This window comes from Mastigoproctus giganteus, chromosome 1 (assembly GCF_048544385.1).
Source record: "Mastigoproctus giganteus isolate SK-2022 chromosome 1, ASM4854438v1, whole genome shotgun sequence".
In the NCBI taxonomy this organism is placed as follows: Eukaryota; Metazoa; Arthropoda; class Arachnida; order Uropygi; family Thelyphonidae; genus Mastigoproctus; species Mastigoproctus giganteus.
The window spans coordinates 269,004,490-269,030,393 of NC_143575.1; the positions used below are offsets into that span (position 1 = coordinate 269,004,490).

General features: G+C 36.8%; 1 protein-coding gene across 4 annotated transcripts in view; it reads right to left on the reverse strand.

Annotated features, from left to right (window-relative positions):
* Positions 1-25,904, reverse strand: part of krz (beta-arrestin protein kurtz) — a 363,906-nt gene that overhangs the window by 90,912 nt on the left and 247,090 nt on the right. For 3 of the 4 annotated variants that reach the window (XM_090377575.1, XM_090377567.1, XM_090377584.1), the window contains exons 3-4: positions 6,478-6,508; positions 2,131-2,191 (exon numbers count right to left, since the gene is read on the reverse strand). In XM_090377575.1, coding sequence (XP_090233701.1) covers positions 2,131-2,191; positions 6,478-6,508 — 92 coding nt within the window. Of the gene's footprint in view, positions 1-2,130; positions 2,192-6,477; positions 6,509-6,628; positions 7,068-25,904 lie in introns of those variants that run through there. The other variant, XM_090377559.1, reaches the window with a different exon arrangement.

Sequence of the window (25,904 nt, forward strand, 5' to 3'; positions counted from 1 at the left end):
AGTACAGAATTCACTTTCAAAATGGCAAAGTTAAACAAATACAGTAATCACATGACTTGCCTTTTTCTTTTTTCAGCACTGTTAATACATCAGCGCTGTACTAAACATCCGATTCAATGTGCCGTTAGCTCGAATGTTCTGTTATTTCAACAGTCTACTGTACCAAAACACTACTTCAAGGATAATGTTTGTCACCTACTTTGTTTAAGCTATACCTGGAAGTTGTTGTAAGACCATGGTCACAGAAGTGCAGTTCAATGGGTGTTCCCCTTGGCCAAAATCACAACCTCTGCAATCTACTGTTTCAGATGACCAAGTTGTGGTAGCACAGGATGATGAAGATGCAAATTACATGAGCAGAAATTTATAGAAGAATATAAAACATAGGGACTGGCAGTGAATTTTAATAAGACAAAGTACATGAATCTAAGTGAGGATGTTCTGGATTTAGATGGAGTACAGGTGTATATGGGTGAAGGTAGAAAGATCATAGGAATGCTCAATTGTGTGATATGGAATAAAATATCATTAATAAAACTAAATATCAAATATATAGTGCAATATTACAAAGTATTCTGTAATACAATGGATGTGAGACTTGAACCTTAAATGAAAGACAAAAAAAAATAAATAAATAAAATAAACTGCTGGCTGTTGAGATGGATTTTTGGCAAAAATCAACAAGAAAATCTAGAAATGAAAAAGTTAGAAATGATGTGAGAGTAATGCAATTAACATCCAAAAACCCATGATTGATAAAATAGAGAAAATAAAAGATTGAAGTGGTTTGGTAAAGAGAATGGAGGACAACAGACTGAGTCAGAAGGCAGAGGTATATTACAAAGTATTCTGTAATACAATGGATGTGAGACTTGAACCTTAAATGAAAGACAAAAAAAAAAAACTGCTGGCTGTTTATTTTTTATGAATGCATGCATTAAAAAAAATAAACTGCTGACATCCATGGAATGGATGCCATGGAGAAGGAAAAAGAGAGGAAGAACAAGAAGGACATGGATAGAGGGTGTGAAAACAGCTATGAATAGAAGAGGACTGGTGGACGGAGATTGGGAAGATAAAAGAGAGTGGAAAAAAAAATAATAAAGGAAATGACTTTATGATGTAGGTTGAGGATAACCGTTGTAATAACAGAATAAATCTTGTGAAGGCTTAGTATAATCTAAAGTAGGAAGGTCTATTTATGTAAGAGACCTTCCTCTTACTTTAGACCATATACAATACACAATTAGAACTTAATACATGCATCCATAAAATATTCAAATTATTAAATGTGCAAAATATATATGATGTGTGACTATGACTAGATAAACTGGTGATCAAAAGTTAAGGCATAAATGACAAATGTGCTGTAGTTTGCAAAAAATTGATACAAGACAATGAAATGACAGGGAAGTACACTATATTATTATGACAAAGCAGATCTTATCTGTGAACTTACAGGTAAAACATGGATTTTCTGAAATATGCAAGTTAACACATGGATATCCTGAAAATGAGTATGCATCAGAGGAGACTGTAAATGTTAATAGTGGATATGACTATTCAGATAGCCAGTCACCACATGCCACAGACTCTCATAGAAGAGAGAGTTTGCCAAAACTGTTCCAAGAGAGCAGTTAATAATTCATGTAGATGAATTATGTGGCTGAAAATTAAAAATTTTTCTCTCCAGAGCATTCCATATGTGCTCAAGGGTTTTCAGGTGTGTATATGCATTATGCCTACCCAAGTCATCGCACCACTTCACTACTGTAGACCCTTTCCACAATCAGGCCATCACATCTGGATAATCACCCTTCTCAGCTCCACAATGGAGTGGCCTGTTGACTACTCTCCACTATGATAATTCACTCAGTGTTTATGCCCTCAGACATGAAACATTTATGTATGCTTGGTATCAATGCACAATCAAACTGAGTGATGCATGATGATATTACTTTGAAAAATTGTCACATTTGAATATCAGAGCAATACATTCATTTGGTCAATTACTTGATCTTTGTATTCAATTTCATTTCCGTTTAAAAAAGGTAAGTGTGCAAACTCAGCTATACCTTAATTTATGTACATCAATATATTAATGCAAGAAATATAACAAACAAATCATACCAATTGGATCAACGTGGCTGACATGATCCACAAAATCCCGTTTTCCAAGGTATACAGTAATCTATAAATAGAATTTATAAGTATATTTTATAACAGTAAATAAAACCTAAAAAAAAAAAAAAAATACCATTTTTATATTTAAAATGTAATTGTTTTTATAATGAAAATACTCAAACTACTGAACACCCACAAGTAGATATAAATAACATAATACAAAGCGGGAGGGGAATAATTTAATTACAAGAACACAACCCTCAATGGCAAAATTCACTGAGATGACTACTACTAAGTTTTTGGAATGATGCAATAAAAAGAACACAAAATGAATGAAATCAAAAACTTTTATTTTTATTCAAAATACTCTTCATTGAGCCCACTTATTACACCATTCTGAAAGTTTCTTTCAGAATGGTGTAATGGTGAAAGAAACAAGAAATTAGACATGTCAAAATGAATAACCAAGTAATTATCCAATAGATGGACTATTAAGAGGAAAATGGGTGGCATTAAATTCTAGGTGTAGGTTTATGTAAGTTACCCCCCATCTCTGCTTTGTCCTCAAAGACTTGTAAGATAGATGTGGCATGGAGATTATTCCAAGTGACTGCCAGGAATAGAGTAACTTGTTTGAAGTAGTCACAATGGAATCAATAATGTGACTGTAATCATGGGAATCAGGGCTTTCTCAACGAGCATTACCAGGTTAGATGTGCAGGAAATTTATCTAAATTCACCCTTTTACAAATGGATTTCTGGACAGCATGCACTCAAAATGAAATTTTTCAAGAAATTTATTTGTAAATATTGATAAACTATATAAATAAATGCTTTTAAATATTAAGATTGTACTATTTTGACTTAATGCCAGGCGATATGTCAAAATTATTATTGTGAAAAAATAAAATCAAAAAGGAGTTTAAAAAATCAAAAAAATTTAAAAATTCTAAAAAATTAACACCCATCATTATTTATTTTACTTTGCAGTAATATCCTATATGATGCTTATATATCTCAATTTCTAGATCCAACTTCCAGTGAATTTCTTCAATTTCAGTATGTATAAGTGAAAACAGTTGCAAATCTTACTGTGAAAGACCATGCCAACCAATATCAATTTTCAAAACTACTATAAATACAAAAATGGCTATTATTACTTGTAAACATGGCTGACAGACAGCAGAATGTCAAGAGAATCTATACATATAGCTGCAATTTGCTGACAATGCATTGAAAGAACTTTCATATCTTGCATATACTTTCATACTTATTTTTATCTCATGTGAAAAGAATGTGTATATTCGCAAAAAAAAAAGTTAACCAATATGGATTACTAGGGCCATTAAGAACATACAAGAGTTAATCATCAGCTGTGCATGGGAATGATGAAGTTTTCAATATTATTGAAGGGTTGCAGATGTGTTCTTTGTATAGCAACATCACTGAGGAAGATGTTTTTAAAGAAATAATAACAGTGATTAAAAATATCAATTTTTCCCATGAGAGACTGAATAGTCTCTCATGGGAAAGATTGATAAGGGAGCATCATCCATGGTGAAGAACAAAAATGTTGAAAAAAGCATTTTGTTACCTACACAACATCAAGCAATATCGGTGCACTATTTATCTACAAAACTGATGCAGTACAGTAAAGTGATAAAGTCTGATATTGTGATGCCTGTGGTAATTCAAAGTGAACTTAATTTCTCATGTATCAGTTAAAGGGCATTATTATATACAGACATGGCTAAATTGAAAAACAAAGTGTTTCAAAGACATGATACAATAACAGTTATGAGAATACTCTGGATGTCATTAATACCAATATAATACATACTCAGAGAGCTTACAATTTAGCTCTCTGAGTATGTATTAATTTTGGGGGGAAAAAATCCTATCAGCTTGCATCTGGGTAAACATCACACATGGCTTACTAGAAACCAAGGTGTCTATTAAGTTATTTGTTAGAGAGATATCTGAATGACACCAAGTATCTGTTCAGTACCTATACAGACAAATAAAGTGAGCCAGCCAGTAAATCAGAATGTCTTATAATGGGGGACTTTAACTTTCCAGATACTGAAGGAAGCTTGTGGGGGGGGGGTCATTCACACAGTAGCAGAACCTTACTGCATTTATTAGATGACTACTTTCCATACCAGCATAAGTATATGCTAAAGTACATGACAGAAAATAATTGTAAAAAAATAAATGTTATTACATGAAGAACTGAGTAATGAAATAGGAAATAATTAGATTTAAGATAATAAAGAACTCAAATCTACATTGGTATAATTATGTTTATTTCTGAATTGGAAATATGTACATAATGGAGTAAAAAATTTTGTGGTATTTTCTTACCATTTCTTCAGTGACAGCCATCTTTGCAATATCACTGTCACAAAAGGTCACTTTGGTCACAAGACCTTGTTGTCGTGACAATGTGATAGACATAATGGAATCAAACAATTTGTTTGACTCCATTATGTACATATTTCCAATTCAGAAATAACCATAATTATACCAATGAAGGTTTGAATGCTTTATTACCTTCAAACAACAGTTTACCTATGTACCATGCCACTCAAGGAATACCTTTAACTAGATTTAAATTTTTTATGACTTTACAATGTATGCATATGCATTTATTTAAATCTATATAAACATGACATTTTTATATAGATAATTGCATACATATAGCATATTTTGAATTTTTTATAGCTATATATCTTGTGTGATTATATTGTGATTCTGTGAATATATATACTGTGATCCTGTATGTAATCTTTATAAATATTTAATCTCATACAACAAAGTTTTTTGTGGTTAGTATAAATTTGTATGTAATGCATTATGATAAATGCATTATGATAAACTTAAATAACAAAAACATTGTTGATTGTAAACAGGCTACTTAAAGCATCTGCAACTTCTTTTTATGTTATTAATCATTTTTTCACAGTAATATCATAATCTATTAAAACTTGTGCGTAATCCTTCATTTCATCCACAATTTAGTTATTTCATTATAGGCTCATGGGCAGCTGGTACGCCGAATGCTAATACAAAATCATTTTCCACCATTCTGCCAAAGGCTACAAACTGCATAATTAATTATCTCTTTTAAATAAGATAAGGACTATTTTGAATTTATAAGGACCAACTTCATTTTTTAAATTAAAAAAGATATTTATAAATAATTAAATTAGATACAATATATAGTTAGGAAAGGATGCTACATGGTTGTTTTTCATTAAGGTTATTATTATATTAAAACCACTCTTATACTATGTGAAAATTAATACTATAGTTTATTAGGCTGTTCGCCTACATTACTATAGATCAATATATATTACTATACATTAATTAATACTATAGTTTATTGGGCTGTTCGCCTAGCTTAGTAGGCAAACAGCCTAATAAACTATAGTATTAATTTTCACATGATATAAGAGTGATTTTAATATAATAAATTAGATAAACATATAAAAATGGAAATTACATTTATATTAATATTAAAAATAGGAATATATAATCTGACCACAGAACTACTGGCATTCCAAAAGTGAGTCTATTATCGGTGATACGGTCTCATATATATTACTTTTATTTATTTTTTTTTTATTTTCTTTTTCAAAAGAAAAAAAAATGGCTTCAAGAAAAGAAAATACATCATATCAAGAAATAACAACTCAAATGAAAAGCACTGCATGATACCCACCACTATCATGACTCGAAATGCGGGGAGACACCGTCCCCTTGTTTTTGTAGCTTTTGTGATTGCTTATATTCATTTAACTGGTAGTTAGAGCTATTCTTCTATAACTACATAAATAAAATTTCTCATATAACTATGAAAAGCCATTTTTACTGTTGGATACCGTACTACGCTACTTGTTATTAAACTGCTTGCTGTCGCTACTCTGAGATGTAGTGACTGCAAAAGTCAGAACTGGGTGATAAGAATATGATTATTCAAACTAAGTAATTTTATAATTACAAATTTATTTAATTTTGGTTAATGGTAAACTTGATTCTTTCCCAAGAACGATAATTATGATGCCTTTGTAAACAGAAGTATCAGTAAGTTCTTGTATTGAAGAATAAAGCCCTCCCACCTGTCTTCAATTTCAAATTACGAGCTTTTCCTATACACGATCATTTTCGAATACCATTATTTACACTACATCTTTACGCAAAAAGATATTATATTCAATAACCGGTGGCATATTTTGTTATATAACAATATTATGTGTGTTCAATTTCATGTTCTTTGAACAAAAAAAATAAAACTTTACAGGTTGTTCAGCACAAATCAATAACTCTAAAATAAAGATAAGAAATAATTACCTTGCCGTTGGGGGAGCTCTTCTTGAAAACTCTGAAAAAATAAAAATACAAAATTAAACGTTAAAACAGTATATGTAATAATTGGTTAACATACAAATGTAAAATGATAAATAAAAAATTGTTTTGCAAAACTATTACAATTGATACGTACGCCAACCCTGGTTTTCTTCTTTTCTTTTTAAGCTTGGCTACAACAGGTGGGTCCTTCATTGCTTACAGATATTCAGTGGCTACAGTTGCTAACAGATGCAAAGAAGAAGAAAAAAAAAAAAAAGTCACTGCGCACAACTTCCCCTGCACACACCACGGAAACGAAGCTAGACAGATACTGATAACTAAAGGAAGCGCCAAGCTATATGAAGAGAATTTGACGGGCAGTGAGCTGTCATGCACCTATAAACGTGGATGCAATAGGCCCGTACAGTATTGTGTAATCGGAATAGGAATCCAAATACTTCTGTCTTTGCACCGTAGAAACTTTAATTACCTCACTGCCCTTCGACAATAGCAAGTAAGAAAGGCGTCAGCGAAGCGTGACCTTGCCATGTATGTTGCGATTCAACTTACCATGAAATTCTGTCGTCAAAACAGTGAGCACAGCAATATTAAACGAGAACGTGTAGGCAGTGATAATTCCACACTGGCGTTTTCCCTGGGGAAACAAAAACAAACTCGCATGTCAACTGACAAACTTTACTAACTGAAATTAAATTTTAAAATAAATATGGCTTTAGATATTAGTTATACCGACAGCTTTAAACCCATGAACATTAAAACTAACTAAAGTTGCCTTGTCTCACTGTGGAATGGTTACTAACAGTGCTTAAAACTACTAAGATATTCAACAGGATTGAAGGCAAGGTCAAGCGACAAATGCAAAAAGAATACTAAAGAAGTCAAAACCTTCCCATATTTCCAAGTAATCTCGCAGACTTTTCCTGCATCGACCAGACCAAAGTATGATTCCTAGTATTATTCGATAATAATTATGAATAAACGTCATTTCTCGTCAAGCGACACTAGTGTTTGATAATTCACAATAAATTTAACAGAAAAAGATCAACCCACACACATACTCTTATATAATTCGTGTAATTCTCAATCAATTCAACAGAAAAAGATCAACCCACACACATACTCGTATATAAGTCGTAATTCTCAATCAATTCAACAGAAAAAGATCAACCCACACACATACTCGTATATAAGTCGTAATTCTCAATCAATTCAACACACACACTCGAATAAAATTCTTTCCGCAAGAGCAAACCATCGATAATCCATTTATATTTAATTAATACACAAGAAATGTTCAACAGTTTTAATCCTATCGATATATATATATATATATATATATATATATAACTAAAGTTGCCTTGTCTCACTGTGGAATGGTTACTAACAGTGCTTAAAACTACTAAGATATTCAACAGGTATATATATATATATATTTGCAAACATTAGCTTCGCTTATAAATCAGATAAGAGAACAGAATTAGCATTTTTTTATGTACAAATATTATAAAGTTAGAAATTTACGTCAAAAATTACATCCCAAGTTATCCTTCTGAAAAGTTACTCTCCCTGTGTGTTTGTGCGTGTGTATGTGTGTTGTAAGAAAGAGTAAATTATCATCAACATTTCATTTACTCAACCCTTTTGTAGCTTTGACACTACACAGGTACCTACTTTTCATATGCTACGATTTAGAGAAGCCCGATTTTTCATAAGAATACCCCTTTTGTGCTGTTAACTAATGTTGTTTCTCTTTTCTCAACATTTTGTTGGAAAAGTTGTAGAGAAGAGAAACAATATTTTATATCTTTACTAAAATGGTTTCGAAATTTGTATGCAATATTCAAGACATGGCCTAACCATAGCGTTATACGAGTACAAAGGGCTAATTATTAGCATTAGCAAATGATGCGAGAAAACAAGCTTATACAGCTAGACCATCCAGCGATCATTAGCCGCAATAGGTTATGGGAGCGCCGACCCACCAGAGTCCCATTGCTAACACCACGACATAGGGCTCTACCGCTCAACTGGGAGAAAGACCATCGGCACTGGACTTTGGATGATTGGAGACTGGTCACCTGGTCCGATGAGTCCCGTTTCCAGGGCGCCTCCGTAGCCAGGTGGGACGGAGCAGCAGCAGCAGCAGCGCGTAGCACACGCTTCTTGATTAGACCGGGGTTCGAGCCCGTCACCACCAAATACGGAGGATGCGGAAAGGTCAGGGAATGACCATCGCATATCCAGGAGCAATATGGCCTTAGTTGCTAATGCTCCTAAAAACCAAAACAACAAACAAACAAACCCATTTCCAGTTATTTCGAGTGGACGGGAGGATGCGTATCTGGCGGAAACCGCACGTAGCTATGCATCCCCCCCATGCCCACAAGGAACTGTTCAGGCAGGTGAACGATCGGTAATGGTCTGTGGCGTGTTCAACTGGCACACTTTGGGACCTCTGGTACGTCTAGACGCATCTCTGAATGGTTCAGGTTACGTGTCCATCCTTGCTGATCATCAGCAAGGATGTACACGTAACCTTCATGGTCATCGTGCACCCACAGAGCAATAGACTCTTTCAGCAGGACACTGCGCCTCCCCACAGAGCAGTGGTGACTAGAACATGGTTCGAAGAGCATTCGATAGATTTTGCCACCATGGGATGAACGGGGAGGTGTTATTCCTCAGAATAACACCTCCCCGTTCATTGGGATGCTGTGGAAAGATCCGTTCGAGCATTGGAATGCGACGGAATTATGGGCAGCGGTGCAGCAAGCATGGATAGAAATACCTGTGGAACGCTTTCGTGAACTAGTGGACTCAATGTCTCGCCATGTGACTGCACTTATCCAGGCGAAAGGCGAGTCTTCTCATTACTAGGTAGGTATCTCATGATTTCTGTCCACTCAGTGTACAATGAGATAATCGTTCCTTATCCCTGCTGGCAAAGTTCATGTATATCATTGACAAAACCGCATGAAATGTCCCGGTAGCGTGTCTGCAATGCTCAGAGAACTTCATATCTGACTGCACAATTACCTCCATGTCTTTTTTCATTCTCCACTACCCTGAATGTAGTACCACACAGTTGGTACATTAATCTGCAATTACTGCTACACATATGCAGTACTTTGTGCATTTATCAATGTTAAATTTCAATTGCCATTTTTCAGCCCATCTGCCTAACTTTTCTAGATCCTGTTGCAATGGCATACCGTCATTACTACTATTAACCACCCTGCCAATCTTTGTAGTATCTGCAAATTTGCATATTAAGCCTGATATGCCTTCATTAATATCAATGATAAATATAGACAACAACAATGGACCGAACCGTGAGGGACTCTACTAATAACATTAGTCCAGGAAGATCAGTGTCCATTGATTACCACTGTCTTTTTCCCACTCAATCCCACCCCCTTTATCCATAGCAGCAACTAGTTCAATGCCACACAGCAGTCTTATGTGCAACAGTACCAAAAGCTTTCCTGAAATCCAAGTACATATATGATATCAAAATTATTTTTTGCATCCAGTTCCTTTATGACCACATTGTAGTATCCAGTCAAATTAGCCAGACATGATTTCCCCTTAACAAACCCATGCCGTGTCTGAAGTATAACTGCAGCCTTGTCTAGATGATCCTGCATTATTTCTTTAACCAATGACTCCATTATTTTCCGTGGAACAGAAGTTAAGCTAACGGGCATGCAATTATCACGTCACCTTTTGTGCTCAAAGTAGTAGCGTTGCTTATGTTTTGTAAATTTATTGAATATGGATTGCAAAATCAACACTTTATATGAATTTCGCAATGGGAACACCAAAGGATTAGTGCTTTGGTGTGTTCGTTTCCTGATCGAACAACAGAGTAGACACCAGCAGTTTGGAGAAAGTGGGTCTTTCTACACATCTAGAAAAAACATTATTGCTGTACGTAGTCGAAGGACGATATCAGGAAATTTCCTGTCAGATTAGTACACCTGCAAGGAACCACTTGTGAACCTTACATTACAAAGGACTTGCCACTTTTATTATTTTCAAGCTCATCAAATGCAAGCTTTTTGCCAATGATTTATTGCACATCGTCAACTTCGGATGTGCATATTATTTTCCAATTAAAGCTGAACTTAATCGAAATAAAATCGTCAATGGAGCGATTTCCTATTGTGCACTTCTGGAGCAAGCTACAATGCTACATAAACTACCTTTCAGCAATGGTTTTCAGTAAGGTGCGGTTTCGTTAGAAATAATCTATCGCACTGTATGACACCGAGGAACGTTTAACTCAGTGGAACACCATTTCTCTCCTCTTTTTTATTTATAGGAGAGAGCAATTCCCTTTCACTTAATATTTGAACATTTTAACTGAATAAAATTGAAATTCGACAATTTTCATATTGTCATTGTTCCTGTGCTCATATATGTATCTTAAATGAAATTTCCTCCACTTGGTAGGTTGGTTTTCTTGGTGCATCGAATACTTCTGCAACAGTGGGTACAGTTCATATGGTATGCTATTTTATATGTTTTATTATGCGGAAAGGTGTTCTCCAGTCGATTTCCATGTAGGTTGAAAAACTCCACATCCAAACCAATGTTTACAAGTACTCAGTTGATGAAACAACAGCTAATTTTTTTTTTTTTTTGCTATTTTTTCTCCAGTTTTGATAGCCCACATCGCTCACATCAAGCGAGGCTTGGACTTGCTAATAAACATGTACTGGTAGATACCATCATGGCGGCTGCCGTCATTTCTTCCTACAGAAAATTAATTATTTTATTATTAATTTTTTTTAATGTCTGGATTTGCAACAGATGGCTTGGTATTTACCCAGTGTTCTACAAGTTAACTTCTCTAATTCATTTGCATTGTCAACCCATTTTGAGATTATAAATGCATGTAGCCGGAAATAAATCGCAATGTGTACTCTTTATCTGTTTTTCATTAAGTCATTTTAAACGAAGCCTTTCATCCGGGAGTAGATTGGTATTTTTCCACAGACCGGGAGAACAGATGATGCCTAGATAAGGTTGAACAGCACTGTGTCAGAATACAATAAACATTCGCGTTTGACTCAATAGAACGAAAGTGTACACACAAAACAATACGAAATATTTTTGAAAACTTGGCAACGAATTTCTGCCACCGTTAAGTTTTAAAGAATAATTTTAGCGCAGTTTAAAATACTACATGTTTTATAAAATAACAGACAATTCTCAGATTTCCGGAATCCCCACAGCACTGTTAACCATTTAATAGCATCAATTAAGATGTCCACCTACACGCCAGTGTTGCTCAAGCAGAAGATAACAAATATAGGAACTTTATTTGCATTTTAACCAATCCTTCATACAAAACTTCATGTTTCAAGATAAATTTTTGTGGTGGACCTATAAATAAACAATTATCGTATTAACTTTCCTGTACTCCATAGTCATCGTTTCCTTTTTACTATTTTAATTTGTACTGCATTACAAATTAAGTCAACATGTCATAAGCTGAGTAAACTGCGTACATAAGGACTTGCAGCGAATAAATTTCTTCCACTTTCCTGTCAAAGCCATTTACAGTAATCTTAAAGATGACTTTCCTGTTGTACAAGGTTTAAGTGTGTTAATAATTAGCGTTAAAGGTCAGAGAGATTTCATTATAAACTGTTCAAGGAAAAGAATATTCAGAATCCTATGAATGTAGACCTAATAATCGTCTTGTCCTTTTGAAAAGTGGGCACTGATATTACTTGTGGGTTGAAGTTGTTTTGAATCAGCGCCAAGACAACTCGGAGTCAAGAGGTGTCTGTTTATTTATGCAATATGTATCTGTAGTGTGTGTTTTGCAGATGCTAACACTTTTTCTTGTTTGGATTTGAAATATTCTTTCGGATCGAGCTGGTTTGTTGTCTTAAAAGGCGGACTGCATCCTGGATGGGAATGTTGCTTGGAAATATCCGCAAATAGAAGTTCGGGCTAGAAATGTGTAACTCTTGTCCGATCTAAACATATCAGCAGAGTTGTATATTGAAAGAACGAGTTTGATGGCTTAATTTGATATTTACTGTCCATTTTTGAAAACTCCCAAATAAATGCGACAGATGGAGTAGATGTTTTGCTAAATTTGAGAAGGAACAAGTTCAAGTATCTTCTGATGATGATTTTGTTGGTAAATTTTTTGTATGGGGCAATTTCCTTTAATGTTTCTTCAGTTGGGTGGAGTTTAGAGGTTTCTGCCTGCACTGAGTTTTATGGGATTCAAGTGGCTTCAAAGTGGCTAGAATTTCTCTCTTTTTTTTTTTTTTTTTTATTTTATATTTGGTAGTTGTTGGCGCATCGGCTTCTGTGGCCATATTGCACCTCCCAAGGTTTTTGCAGTACTTTGATCCAAGCCCGAGGCGGGAATCGAACCCGCGACCTTTGGGTTGCCGGGCAGGTACTTTACCCACTCGGCTAGCCCGGTCGGCTAATTTCTCTTGTATGACTTTATGACTTCTAAGGAATTCCTCAGAATAACACCTGATATCCATCCCCGCCTCCAATTCGGACCAAGTAGCAAAGAGAAATGTGATAGTCTTAATTTGAAAGATGAAGACTGCTATCAAGTTTTGTAACCATCACGTTTCATAGAGACATATGGTATCACGTGTAAAATTTATAATATGCTTGTAGTTTTTTTTTACGAAAATGTTATTTGGATAGTTCGGTTTCAGTTGTACATTACTGGCAGAGATTCTTTAAGTTACTGATTTCCAATTATCCATAGCGCCTTGCACCATGCCAAAAAACATCTGGCATTTCTTCCATCTGAGACTGTCTTAATACAAAAGGTTCGTTTTTTTTTTTTTTTTTTTTTTGGCGAGTGTGCATGTAAAATCATTCTCATCTACTGGAGGAGTCGCGTCGTATATTGGAGAAGTTTCTAAACGCCTCTTCAATCGGGGCTGTGGTTGGCCAATTTCAACTATAGGAATGGGAATTCCCCCCCCCCCCGTGAGTTGTTTCGGGGTTTTTGATCCGCATCTAGTACACACACAAACACGTCGGAGTATGGCCTCCTAAGTTACTGAAGTTCCTAAAAACCAAAACAATAACTTCGCAACGAGTTGCCCTGATATTGCACTACTTTCAAACACATTTGCCATTAATTTAAAAATTTTGATGGGACACTGCTATGATAACCTCTTTTAGGCCTATCTAATCCCTCGCCAGACAGCAGCGGTGTTTTTTAGATAAATCAAAGGAAACAAACAGACAAAATCTATTTGGTGATGATATTTGCTTTTAAACAGCGCAATGATAGGGCAAAGTTTTTTTCTACCGTGAGCGATGTATTAACTAAGCAATTTAAATCCTGCTAGCAAAGCGAAAATAAATGATGGCTTACAGGAGACAGTAAACAAAATGACGTATCTGTTTACACAGTTTTAGTACTCAAAAATGCCAAGGACTCATCGAAGCTACGTAGGCCAATATGTAGCTTTGATGAAAAGAATTTTTCGGGATACTTTTTGTTCATTGAAATTTAGATGAATAAAAAAAATAAATAAATAAATAAAATACTGAGAATATTCCTAAGTATTCGATTTCTCTTTTGTGATTTTATTTTTAAAGTGCTTACACACAACCGAGCTGAATGAAATTCATTTTGAGATTTTGAGACAGGCAAATAACGCCCGTGCAGCTCATACCTAATATGAAACAGTAACATGAAAAGAAATAATTATTATTATCCATATGATGGTGGAAGGAAGCCTGAGGCTTATGCTGCACCAGCCAAAAAAAAAAAAAAAAATCCCACGTTACCCTGAGAGAGAGAGAGAGAGAAGAATGATGATATCCAACGAAGGACCCTGGTTTACCAACCCCATACTCACCAGATGTGAGCCCCTGGGGTAAAATTTTCGGGATACTTTTTGTTCACTGAATTTAATGGGGGAATTAGCATCATTCTATCAATGATGATTTCTCTCTCTCTCTCGTTTTTTATTTATTTATTTTTTTTTTAAATAGACACACACAGTACTGACACAGCCCATCTGAATAAAATATATTTTGAGATACTGACAAAAATGTGCGTGTAGTTGAGTCAAATGCGCTGAAGAAATGGAAATCCAGAGGTGACTTTGAGACCAAAAAGCTACAGACGGGCTTAAAATACTGATGAAAAGAGCCATTACACCTTGAGATGATTCGTTACCATTCTGCCATCGGACCACAGAGAACCGAGCTTGGAGCTGCAGGCGATTGACCCTGCTTGCCATGTTAGGACAATCCAAGTGCCTAGGGGTGGCATCATTGTATGGGCAATGATTTGTTGGCAAGGATTGGGCCGATTGATACCGGTGGAACGTCGAATATTTTCACTGAAAGTGATTCAGGGAGTATTTTGTATACATGAATTTTGTATCAGATCTACTGCAGCTTGCAAATTATACTTTTATACCGAAGGCGATGATCACTTGGATGACAATACAACAGCGCATCGTGCAAGAATGGCTGGAAGATCCACTATTTTTTCTGGCCCCTACATTCTAAACCTACGTCATACACATTCTGGCCCATTTGTAGTGATACTGCTCTTCACAGAGATACGAGGCGGAGTTGAACAGACGTTCTAGGAGCCGCCCTTTACAAAACACATGTCCACATGATCTCAATACTAGTGAGAATGTGTGGGATATGCTGGAGAGAGCTATTCCGCAACGAAGTCCTTTTTCTTCAACTTTAGCATTAGCATTAGTAGAAGCATATGACGCAAGAAAGCAAGCTTATGCAGCAACAGCCAAAAAAAAAAAAAAAAATAATAATAATAAATAAATAAATAAACTTCCACTTCACCCCTCCGTTCGTTCAAAATACCTGTCCAGCTGAGCCTTAAATTTATTTAGGCTATCAACTTCCACAACAAGGGATAGAAGTCTGTTCCACCAACCAACCAATCACACGCTGGCTAAAGGCAAACTTCCGCACATCTATCCTACATCTGTCTTTCCTCAATTTGAATTTATGCCCTCTCGGGTGATTATTCTGACCAAGAGGCAGAATCTCATCAGCATTGAGCATGCTCAAACCATTCAAGGCTTTATACACCTCTATCAGATCACCTCGCCGGTGCCTAATCTCCAGACACTGTAATTTGCAAAATTTAAGCCTTTCTTCATAAGAGCAATCCTTTGTTCCATTCACTAATCTTGTTGCCCTTCTCTGTACTCGTTCCAGCAGCTCTACATCCTTCTTGAAATGAGGCCTCCAGACCTGTATACAGTACTCAAGGTGTGGCCTGACCATTGCCTTATACAAGGGAATAATCACCTCCTTATCCCTGCTAGAAAAATTCCTGTATATCATTGACAAGACACCATGAGCTACTCTTGCAGCCCGTCTGCACTGTCAGAGAACTTCATATCTGCCTGCACGATTACCCCCAGGTCTTTTTCATTCTCTGCCACTGTCAGCGTAGTACCACAACTCTGTGTTACTACGCTGACAGTGGGGTTGCTGTTTCCCATATGTAGTACTGCCGACCGGGCTAGCGGGTGGGTAAAGTGCCTGCCTGGCAACCCAAAGGTCGCGGGTTCGATTCCCGCCTCGGGCTTGGATCAAAGTACTGCAAAAATCTTGGGAGGTGCATTATGGCCACAGAAGCCTATGCGCCAACAACTACAAAAAAAAAAAAAAAAAAAAAATATATATATATATATATGTATATATATATATATATATATAGTACTTTACATTTGTCAATGTTAAACTTTATTTCCACCTCTTAGCCCATCTGCTCAACCCTTCCAGATCCTGTTGCAGTAGCATAGCGTCAGTAGTGTCCTTAACAACCCTGCCAACCTTTGTATCGTCTGCAAACTTGGACATTAAGCTTGATATACCATCATCAATATTATTTATAAATACAGAAAACAACAATGGACCCAACGCTGAACCCTGAGGAACTCCACTAATAACATAAGTCCACGATGAGCAGTGTGCATTGATTACCACTCTGTCTTCTCACCATCAACCACCCCTTTATCCATAGCAGCAATTTGCCTCCAATGCCACACTGCTCCAATTTGGGCAGCAGACTTCCATGTGCAACAGTATCAAAAGCCTTTCTAAGATCCAAGTATATAATATCAAAGTTATTACCAGCATCCAGTTCTTTTGTGACTGCATCATAGTATCCAATCAAATTGGTCAGGCAAGACTTCCCCTTAACAAAACCATGCTGTGTCCGAGCTATAACTGAAGTCTTGTCTAGGTGATCCTGCAGTGCTTCTTTAACCAGTGCATCCATTAATTTTCCTGGAACAGAAGTTAAACTCAGAGGTCTATAATTACTTGTGTCAGCCTTTGATCCTCCTTTGTGAATTGGGGTCACATTTGCACATCTCCAGTCTATGGGTACCTCCCCTGAGTCCAAGGAAGCTCTCATAATTATGGCTAAGGGTTTGCTTACTTCCTTTGCTGCCTCCTTTAATAAAACTGGATAGATCTCATCCACCTCAGGTGCCTTTCTTGTGTTTATCTTCAACAATTTCTCCTCCACCTTACTCTCAGTTATTACAAGATTATCTAGTTTACTGCCAGAGTTGAATACACCTCTAGCATTCCCCTCGCTGAATAACTCTTCGTGTGTGAATGTCGATACAAAATATTCATTTAGTTTTTTAGCTACCTGAGCAGGATCATCAACAGTTGAACCATCGATATCAAGTGGACCAATCTGATTCATCCCCTTCCTTCTAGAGTTTACATAGGTAAAGAACTCTTTGCTGTTTTTCTTTGCATCCCTTGCCAAAGATTTCTCGTAATCTGCCTTCGCCTGCCTAACCTCCTTTGTAATTTGGTTACAGATCAACTTATATCTATCATAGGCTTCTGTGTCACGTGTTAATTTATACGTATCCCATGCATTTTTCTTCTCTGCCATATGCCTTATTAGTTCATCTGACATCCATTTAGGCCTAAACCTTGAACAATATTTCTTAATTGGTATGTAAAGCCTAGTAGCTTCCAAGATAATTCTTTGAATGCTTCCCATTTTGAATTTGCTGTTGGTAACATCATCAGTTGGTCCCACTGCATAGAATTTAAATACTCTCTCGGACCATCGTAGTCGCCTTTACGAAAGTAATAACCCTTCCTTTTACCCCTGATGATAGTTACCTCCTTGAGTAAATCCCACTTCAGCACACTGTGATCACTGCCACCTGGTGGTTCCTGTATCTACAGATTCTTAATTCATGAAGAATCACTACTGATAATCAGATCAAGAGTATTGCTCCCTCTTGTTGCCTCACGAACATGCTGATTTAGAAAACAATCATCCAATGAATCCACAAAAGCCTTGCTAGTGTGTGAGTGACCAACCCACAAATTCCAGTCAATATCTGGGAAATTAAAATCCCCCATTATAAGACTCTGATTTACTGGCCCACTATTTCCCTGTACAGTTTCTTATTATACTCATCAGAGTCATTAGGCCTATAGCCCACTCCTACTCTCAATTTTGATCTCCCAATGCTTATGTCACACCAAACTGACTCGACACTGCACTGTCCAGCGATGTCCACTGGCTTCGCTTCCTTGGATTTTATGTGTTTCTTAACTAATAGCATAACCCCTCCTCCCTTCCTATCCTGTCTATCCTTTCTGTAGACGTTGTACTCCCCAAATTCCAGTTCTGCATTCCTTATATCTGTGTGACACCACGTCTCTGATATCCCAAAAATATCCGCCTTTGATGCTTTGAGCAATACCTCAAATTCATCAAATTTATTTACCTAACTCCTAGCATTGGTGTACACGCAAGTATACATGCACCTGTTTCTATTCTTAGCTATCCTAACACAACCCATGTGTTTACTTGTACCGCAATGACTCCCAGTTGTCTCTGAAATATCCTGCATCTTGTTTTCCAGGCTTCTGCTCATTCCAACAGAAGCAGTGCTTTGTCGCAGCTACGCGATATTTGTTGGAAGAATGGCTACAGTTAGACCAAAGCACACTAAAATATCTTAGAGAATCCATGGCGCGGCACACACTGCTGTTATTCGGAAAAAATGTCGACCGAATCGATACTGAATGAAGGTTTCTATTTTTTTGGCCTGTGTGTGTGTGTTATCGTCTAACTGGAAGTTCAACAGATAATATACCGTACTCGTATACTGCTTTATGGTCATTGCAAAGGCAAAGTTTTCGGTTCTTAAAGGTTCAATGTGTTGGAGAAGGGTTAGTTTATCATCAGGCATTAATCTTTAAAACTAATTCCCTGTTGTTGCCCATATTCCGATATTATTAGCTAGCTGTTCAGTCTCAATTCAGGATCTGATAAAACTCTTGCATTAAGAGTTTAAATCCTGCTGGTCACAGGATCACATGAAAGAGCAAGATAGTTCTCCCAACCTCATAATTTCAGTACGGCCAAATAACATTGGGTTTTTTATAATTTAAGCTTTAACTTTGGATAGTTAATTAAAAAAAAAAAAAAAAATAGTAACCCCATACTTTACAGTTTTGTGCATTTTTATTTTACTGCCTAAAATAATATCTAGATGAAATTTAAGATAAATTATATATCGAAAGGCAAACACTAAAAATTTCCGATTGCTTAACAAATTTGAATTAATATCAAACACTAGTTGATAAAGCTGCACTCTGGTCAGCTCAGAAAGCTTGTCGGCCATTCGTCTCTTTTCAAAAAAGGAACCACTGCTTGCGGGCAAATGAATTCAAGGTTAATCGTTGATAACCTTTATATGAAATGTTTGCATACTTCACAGTCACACACATAATTTTCCGCAATCAGAGGAGGGGGGAACTAAGATACTGTTGTCTGGGGTACATTTAATTGCCAGGGAATTAATGTGACCACCGATGGGAGAGGGCAAGACAGTTCTTCCAACTTATAATAATAAAGTCATCCTGTGCATTCCAGTTTCTGAAAAATGATTCATAGCGAGTTTAAAATTAAATGTGGTACAATTTCAGAGACAGCTGTGGTGTCTTTGTGGTAGTGTGGGCGTTATAAGGTATACACTCTTTGCAGTAACTACTCCACACGTCGCCAAAACTGCATGATTCATTATCAACTGAGCAATGTTGTGTGGGAGAGTGGGTGTTCCGAAAATGATGAAGATAAAAGGAAGAGTTCAACACCCCGTTCACAGTATAAATTACACATTTCCAACGATTCGAACATTATGACAAAAGGGAATGAAAAATACTGAAGCAGTTTTTAATATTTTCATGAGCATATCATGTGCAATTAGCTGGAAAAGAAAATTGACGTGGCTTAGGATAAAAATTTGCATTCGTCAGTAAGTGGAATATAAATAAATTAAAATTTTTATTATACTGACGCTTTCAAGGATTACACTGCAAATTTTTATCGTCAGGACTGACATCGTTAGTACTCTAACGATGGGAATTTGCAATAAAGATTCTAATCAGTTCAAGTGCAACGTAAAGACGATTTTCAGTTTCATCCATCAAAGTTACTAGTATCTACGATTTCATTAAGAGACCCAATAAGCTTTTAGAAAATTACTCTGGTTAGAAATAAAAGCAAACGTAGAAATAATCTAACGGATACTTAAATGTCGAAAAAATAAACAAAAATAAGAAAGAGCCTGATCATACATATAGATCCCTGGGGAAAAAAAGGTAAAGAAATATTCTTAAGAAAAAAAGTATAACACAGAAGCTAAGATAAGTGTATCTTATCTTAGCTAAATACTTAGATAAGATAAAATACGCTCGAGATCCCATCATGACACTGCATCTTCCGTTTCCAACTGACTGATCCGAGATAGAGATGAGATCTTTTCAGAGAGAGAGAGCTTCCTTCTTCAAATAAGCAGAAAAGGAAAATTATCCTAGCATACCGCCCATATCGCTGACCCAACCATTCTTTAAAAAAAGGGAGGCTGGCGTTAATGCTGTATGTATTATAGTAAGTGACATATTCCAGATGGTGTTCCATTATCTTAACTAGGTGACTGCTCCCAGGCAACTGAATCCAAATGATGGACCACTGTGCTGCGTTAGCAACTGATCCTGGATGGTGATTTATTGTGCTGTCTTAGTGTTTGATCCTGGAAAGTAGCTTGTCGTTACCTTGGTGACTTATCCGGGATGGTGGCTCATTGCGCTGCCTTAGTGACTGATCCTGGACGGTTTCCTTGGTGACTCATCCCGGATGGTGGCTCATTGCGCTGCCTTAGTGACTGAACAAGATAGTAGTTCTTCGTGTTGTCTTAGTAAGTGACGTGCGATAATGGCTGGGATGCCAAACATTGGCTAGCACCGCTTAACCACAATAAATATGATGTAAATAAAGCATAACATTGACAAATGTAAAGTACTACATATGGGAAGCAGTAACCCCAGAGTAACGTATCGACTCTGTGGTACTACACTGACAGTGTTAGAGAACGAAAAGGATCTGGGGCTAATTGTGCAGGCAGATATAGTTTTCTGAGCAGTGCAGAAGGTCTGCAAGAGTAGCTGATGGTGTCTTGTCAATGATATACAGGAATTTTTCTAGCAGGGATAAGGAGGTTGTTTGTTTTTTTGGTTTTTAAGAGCATTAGCAACTAAGGCCATATTGCTCCGGGATATGCGGTGGTCATTCTCTCACCTGGATAAGGAGGTGATTATCCCCTTGTATAAGGCAATGATCAGGCCACACCTTGAGTACTGCATACAGGTCTGGAGGCCTCATTTTAAGAAGGATATAGAGCTGTTGAAACGAGAATACAGAGAAGGGCAACAGGATTAGTGAATGGAACAAAGAGTTGCTCTTACGAAGGAAGGCTTAAGTTTTGCAAATTACAGTGTCTGGAGACTAGGCACCTGCGAGGTGATCTGATAGAGATGTATAAAGCCTTGAATGGTTTGAGCATGCTCAATGCTGGTGGGATTCTTCCTCTTGCTCAGAATAATCACCCGAGAGGGAATAAATAAATTCAAATTGAGGAAAGACAGATGTAGGATAGATGTGCGGAAGTTTACTTTAGCCAGTGGGTAGTTGGTTGGTGGAACAGACTTCCGTCCTTTGTTGTGGAAGTTGATAGCCTAAATAAATTTAAGGCTGGGCTGGACAGGGGTGAAATGGGAGAGTTTTTTTTTTTTTTTTTTCTGGTTGATACTGCATAAGTTTGCTTTCTTGCATCACGTGCCTCTACTAATGCTAATGCTAATAACAAGGAGTAAAAACAATAGGCGGCCCAAGGTCTTGCTAGGCTTTCTCTGCTCAGGTAGACCATTAATAAATGCGCTATTTGTTCAAGATCCAAACCAAAACGAGTCAGTAAAAAATATACAAAATAAACTGGGTACCTGCAGGTTTTACCCAATGGTTCTTGTTAAGTGAGAATATGCAAACCCATTCTACATACTGGCGTACTGGAAGTTGGAGCAAATAAAATAATGCAGTTCTTGCCAAACTTGACTACTGATTGAAGATCTCGCTTAAGTATGCCAGTTACGTTCTTAGTAAATCGACTGGTAATCCATCATACTTTTGCTTATTTGTTCTTAACAGTGTTAGTAAATGCCAATGAAAATTTGTGCATTTTAGCTGAAATAATAAGAAGCTGTATTATTCAAAGAATTTAAACTGACAGTAATGACTTGGGTAATTTAAATCATTTGTTTTATCGGCTTGCTTCAGTTTGATTTTCATGTTCTGGTTAAGCCCAATTTACTAGGCTTAACTCGAAACGGGAAGTTAATTTAACTCTCTGGTTCGAATAAAATAAAAAAAAAATTCATAACATGTCTGCGGTAACTGGAAGGATTTCTTGTCCTAAAGTGTTTGTCACTGAGTCCCCGCTCAGTCTCTAAGCGTGTCAGCACAGAACAACTGCTATCATGGAAGGGAATGCGGGGGGGGGGGGGGGGGGGATAATAACCGTCACGGAAGACAGCAGTGGAAAACATCTTGCAGAACCACGTATAAGGTTTTTTCCGATAGATACCGCGTTCAGAGAGATGCGAAAACAGTAATGTGCAGAGCAACTTTCGTCTAATGTGGCATCTACCACTGTCCCTTAAAATTTCTTCCTATTTCCATTCATGAAATTCTTTCGGGTATCAAGCATTTTCTTGGTGATTCTTCAGTAATTTATGAGCCTAAATCGTGAAATGGTAACCAGAAGTATTCTACAAAAATGGCTCCGGAAATATAAATGCATCGGTGGCAGAAACTAGGCTCCTTGGCCGGTGGCAACGTAGAAAACAGCAAATAAATGTGTTGACCACAAGTATGAACCTCTTATCACTAGAGGTTCCATTGATCACGTCTGCCGCGCCGATACAACCAAAGGAGACAACTTGACTGAAGTCAATAACAGTTAAAAATGGGCCGTGATATTTCCCCCCGAAATCTAAACAAAAAAAAATCCATTTTAGTATTAGTATTAATTAATTTAATATTAACAAAGCTACCATCTAAAACGCTAATAGAACTAATACCCAGGTCCCATTTATGAGTCACATGGATCAATTTTGGTTAAGTCTAGTCATTTAGCGACAACTCCTCTGCAATGAAGCAAATGATGCAAGGAAGAAAACGTTCAATGTCACACAAATTAATAAATATATCCGCAGTCAATCACAATTTGCCCAGTTCTAAAATGTAGCAATTCAAATCTTGAACCTTGTCAAACTCTCTGCCTCGACTACTTGAGAGGTGACTTATTCCAGTGAGAACACACTGACCACAGGAGCTTCATAAGATAGTCTTCTAATGCTTTCTCCAAATATTAAATTTCTGTTCTCTTGTTCTTGTTTCACCTACTAAGATGAAAATAACTCCCTCATTTGATCGGTCTCTCTCTCTCTCTCTCTCTCTCTCTCTCTCTCTCTCTCTCTCTCTCTCTCTCTCTCTCTCTCTCTCTCTCTCTCTCTCAGTTCTATATCCTTCTTTAGATGAGGCCTCCAGACCAGAATGAAATATTCCAAATGAGGTCGCACTTTTTTCCTTTATATAAATAAAATCCTTCTTTCTGTTGGCAAAGGTCCCATTGATCATTGTTAATACACGCTGAGCTTTCCTGGCCGCCTGCTTATACTGAGAGAAAAGGCTTCATATGTTTACATCGTAACTCCGAAATCTTTCTCATCCTAAGCCACCTTTAATTCCTTATCCCATGGGCTGTATGCCACCTTGGGTTCTTTTCTCCATATTAAGATTTAATAAGGTTAAACTTTAGTTGCTATCTTTCAGATCATAGTATAATCGATGCAAGTTATTCTGAAGTGGCATAATTTAAGACGTATATTCTGAGGTGTTCTGCGTTACCAAGAGTATTGACACACTAAGACAAAATGGAGTGCTGACCAGATTTTGATGAATAGGAACGCCTATTACAGATCCTCCTTTGGCTGTGATTCGACAACAAAAGGTGCTGTTACCAAAAAAATTATTCCAACTGTAACACTGACATACCCAAAGCCTCTTCCCTGGTTTGCTCCAGGTCATCTTTCTGCTTACAGGGCATGGCCCACTTAGACATAAATTAACCACGCTTGGAATTGAAGAAAACCCATTCTGCCTCTGTGGCCATGAAGAAAACTGGGAACATGTCATGTACCTCTGTCCCCAGTATGACTGCCGGACTAGACTATTCACGAAGATACAGGAAAAACCCCCACAAATTTTGAGCACCTTTTTCTCACGGAAGAAAATTTCTATGTAGCGCTCACTGAGTGCGCTCAAGATGTATTCCTGAGAAGGCGTTCTACCCACTTGAAGCACACGTTACCAATTCCAGGACAACCCAACTGATGACACTAACTATTCCATCACAGAGTACATATGGCGCAGATGTGGGAAACCACCGGTGGCGCTTGAACCTAAATACTATGCCACTATTAATCTGAACATTCCCTTGAAGACAAAAATATTTCTTTATTCCTCCAGCAAAACTTAGCTTACTCCCCATAAGCCGGTTCCTACGAATACGACAGCATGGCATGGCCACTATGCATTCTTTCGTTATGAGAGGTTAGTGGGAAGCAGCAGCAGTAACGCTCTCCTGACAGTATACGCACTGAAAACTGTCCCTATACCTTTGAACCTCAGGAGGACGCAGTTTTTTTCAAGCCAAAAAAGACTGGAGATCTCTTGTCAAAATACAAGGCCTCCCTGGTTGATGTTCGATTTTGGCAGTACGTAAGTGAAACGCAAACTAATTTTCACCATAGAGCAACTGCAAAATTCGTTGCACACTAAGCACTGTCCTTGGCGTCCCACGTTTTGCACAACATGTCGATGTAAATGAGACATTTAACTCTGCAGCGTCATTTATACTTCTATGACACTAACCTCCTACAACACGCAACTATTTGTATAAAACAAACTTATTCGTTATACAACTAATATTTTTGATAATATTGCACACTGAATTCGGGAATTATACAATATAAGCCGCTGTTCAGAGGGACAAAAGTCAAAAGAGAATAACTTTCGAAATGCCAATGAGAACACTATACTTATAAAATGTTTATGCAATGAAATGCTAGAGGTTAATATCAATCCCACTAAAAAAAAAAAAAAAAAAAATCTTTGCTAGAGATCAGGATATCAACGAACATAAAAAAAAAAAAAAGAGAGAGAGAAAAGTTACTTAAAATGTTATATTTCTGCGTGTCAGCAAATAGTAATAATTCATGATTAATGCCAGAAAAAAAAAAAAAAAAAAAAAAAAAGAAAAAAAAGCAACGACCTTTATGAGCGAACCGAGAAATTTTCGTTCTGCGCATCCGCTATATTGCCCGTTTATTCCTCCAACCAGCGCAGGACAAAAATTATTTCCAGTACTTCGGTTACAATATGCAGTATATGAATAGCCTATGCGATATTTATAAAATAATAATAAAAATAAATAATAACTGCCAATTTCGATCGGTATGATTTTAATAAAATTTGGAATGGCTCGTCAAATCTTTTTAAAAGGCTGAAATAAAATATTTCATCCAAATCCAACCACTGGCAGTCAAGTCATTACATGCGGACGGACGGACATGGAAACACTATGCGAATTATTCATATATGCTAACGCACCTAAAAAGATATTCTAAAAACGTTCTTGAAATAAATGTAATGCAATTAAACAAGTCAACCGAATTTTTATAACTACTGAATTATGCTTTTTAATGTGCCTTTGGTGTTTCTCTGTTATGTGTATTTTACCCTTCGTTCTTAGCCAGAACTGTACGACAGTGGTTCCTAATGAGGCAATCTAAAGCACTTTTGTTTTTCTGGAGTGAGTGACAAAGTCAGAATTGAAGGAAGAAATTTTATATCACAAGACAATGAATGACCCAAAGAACAGCTCTAAATTGTACAGGGACTTTTTAGCAACTAAAAAACAGGATATTGCAAATTATGGTGTGGCCACTCCAATCGC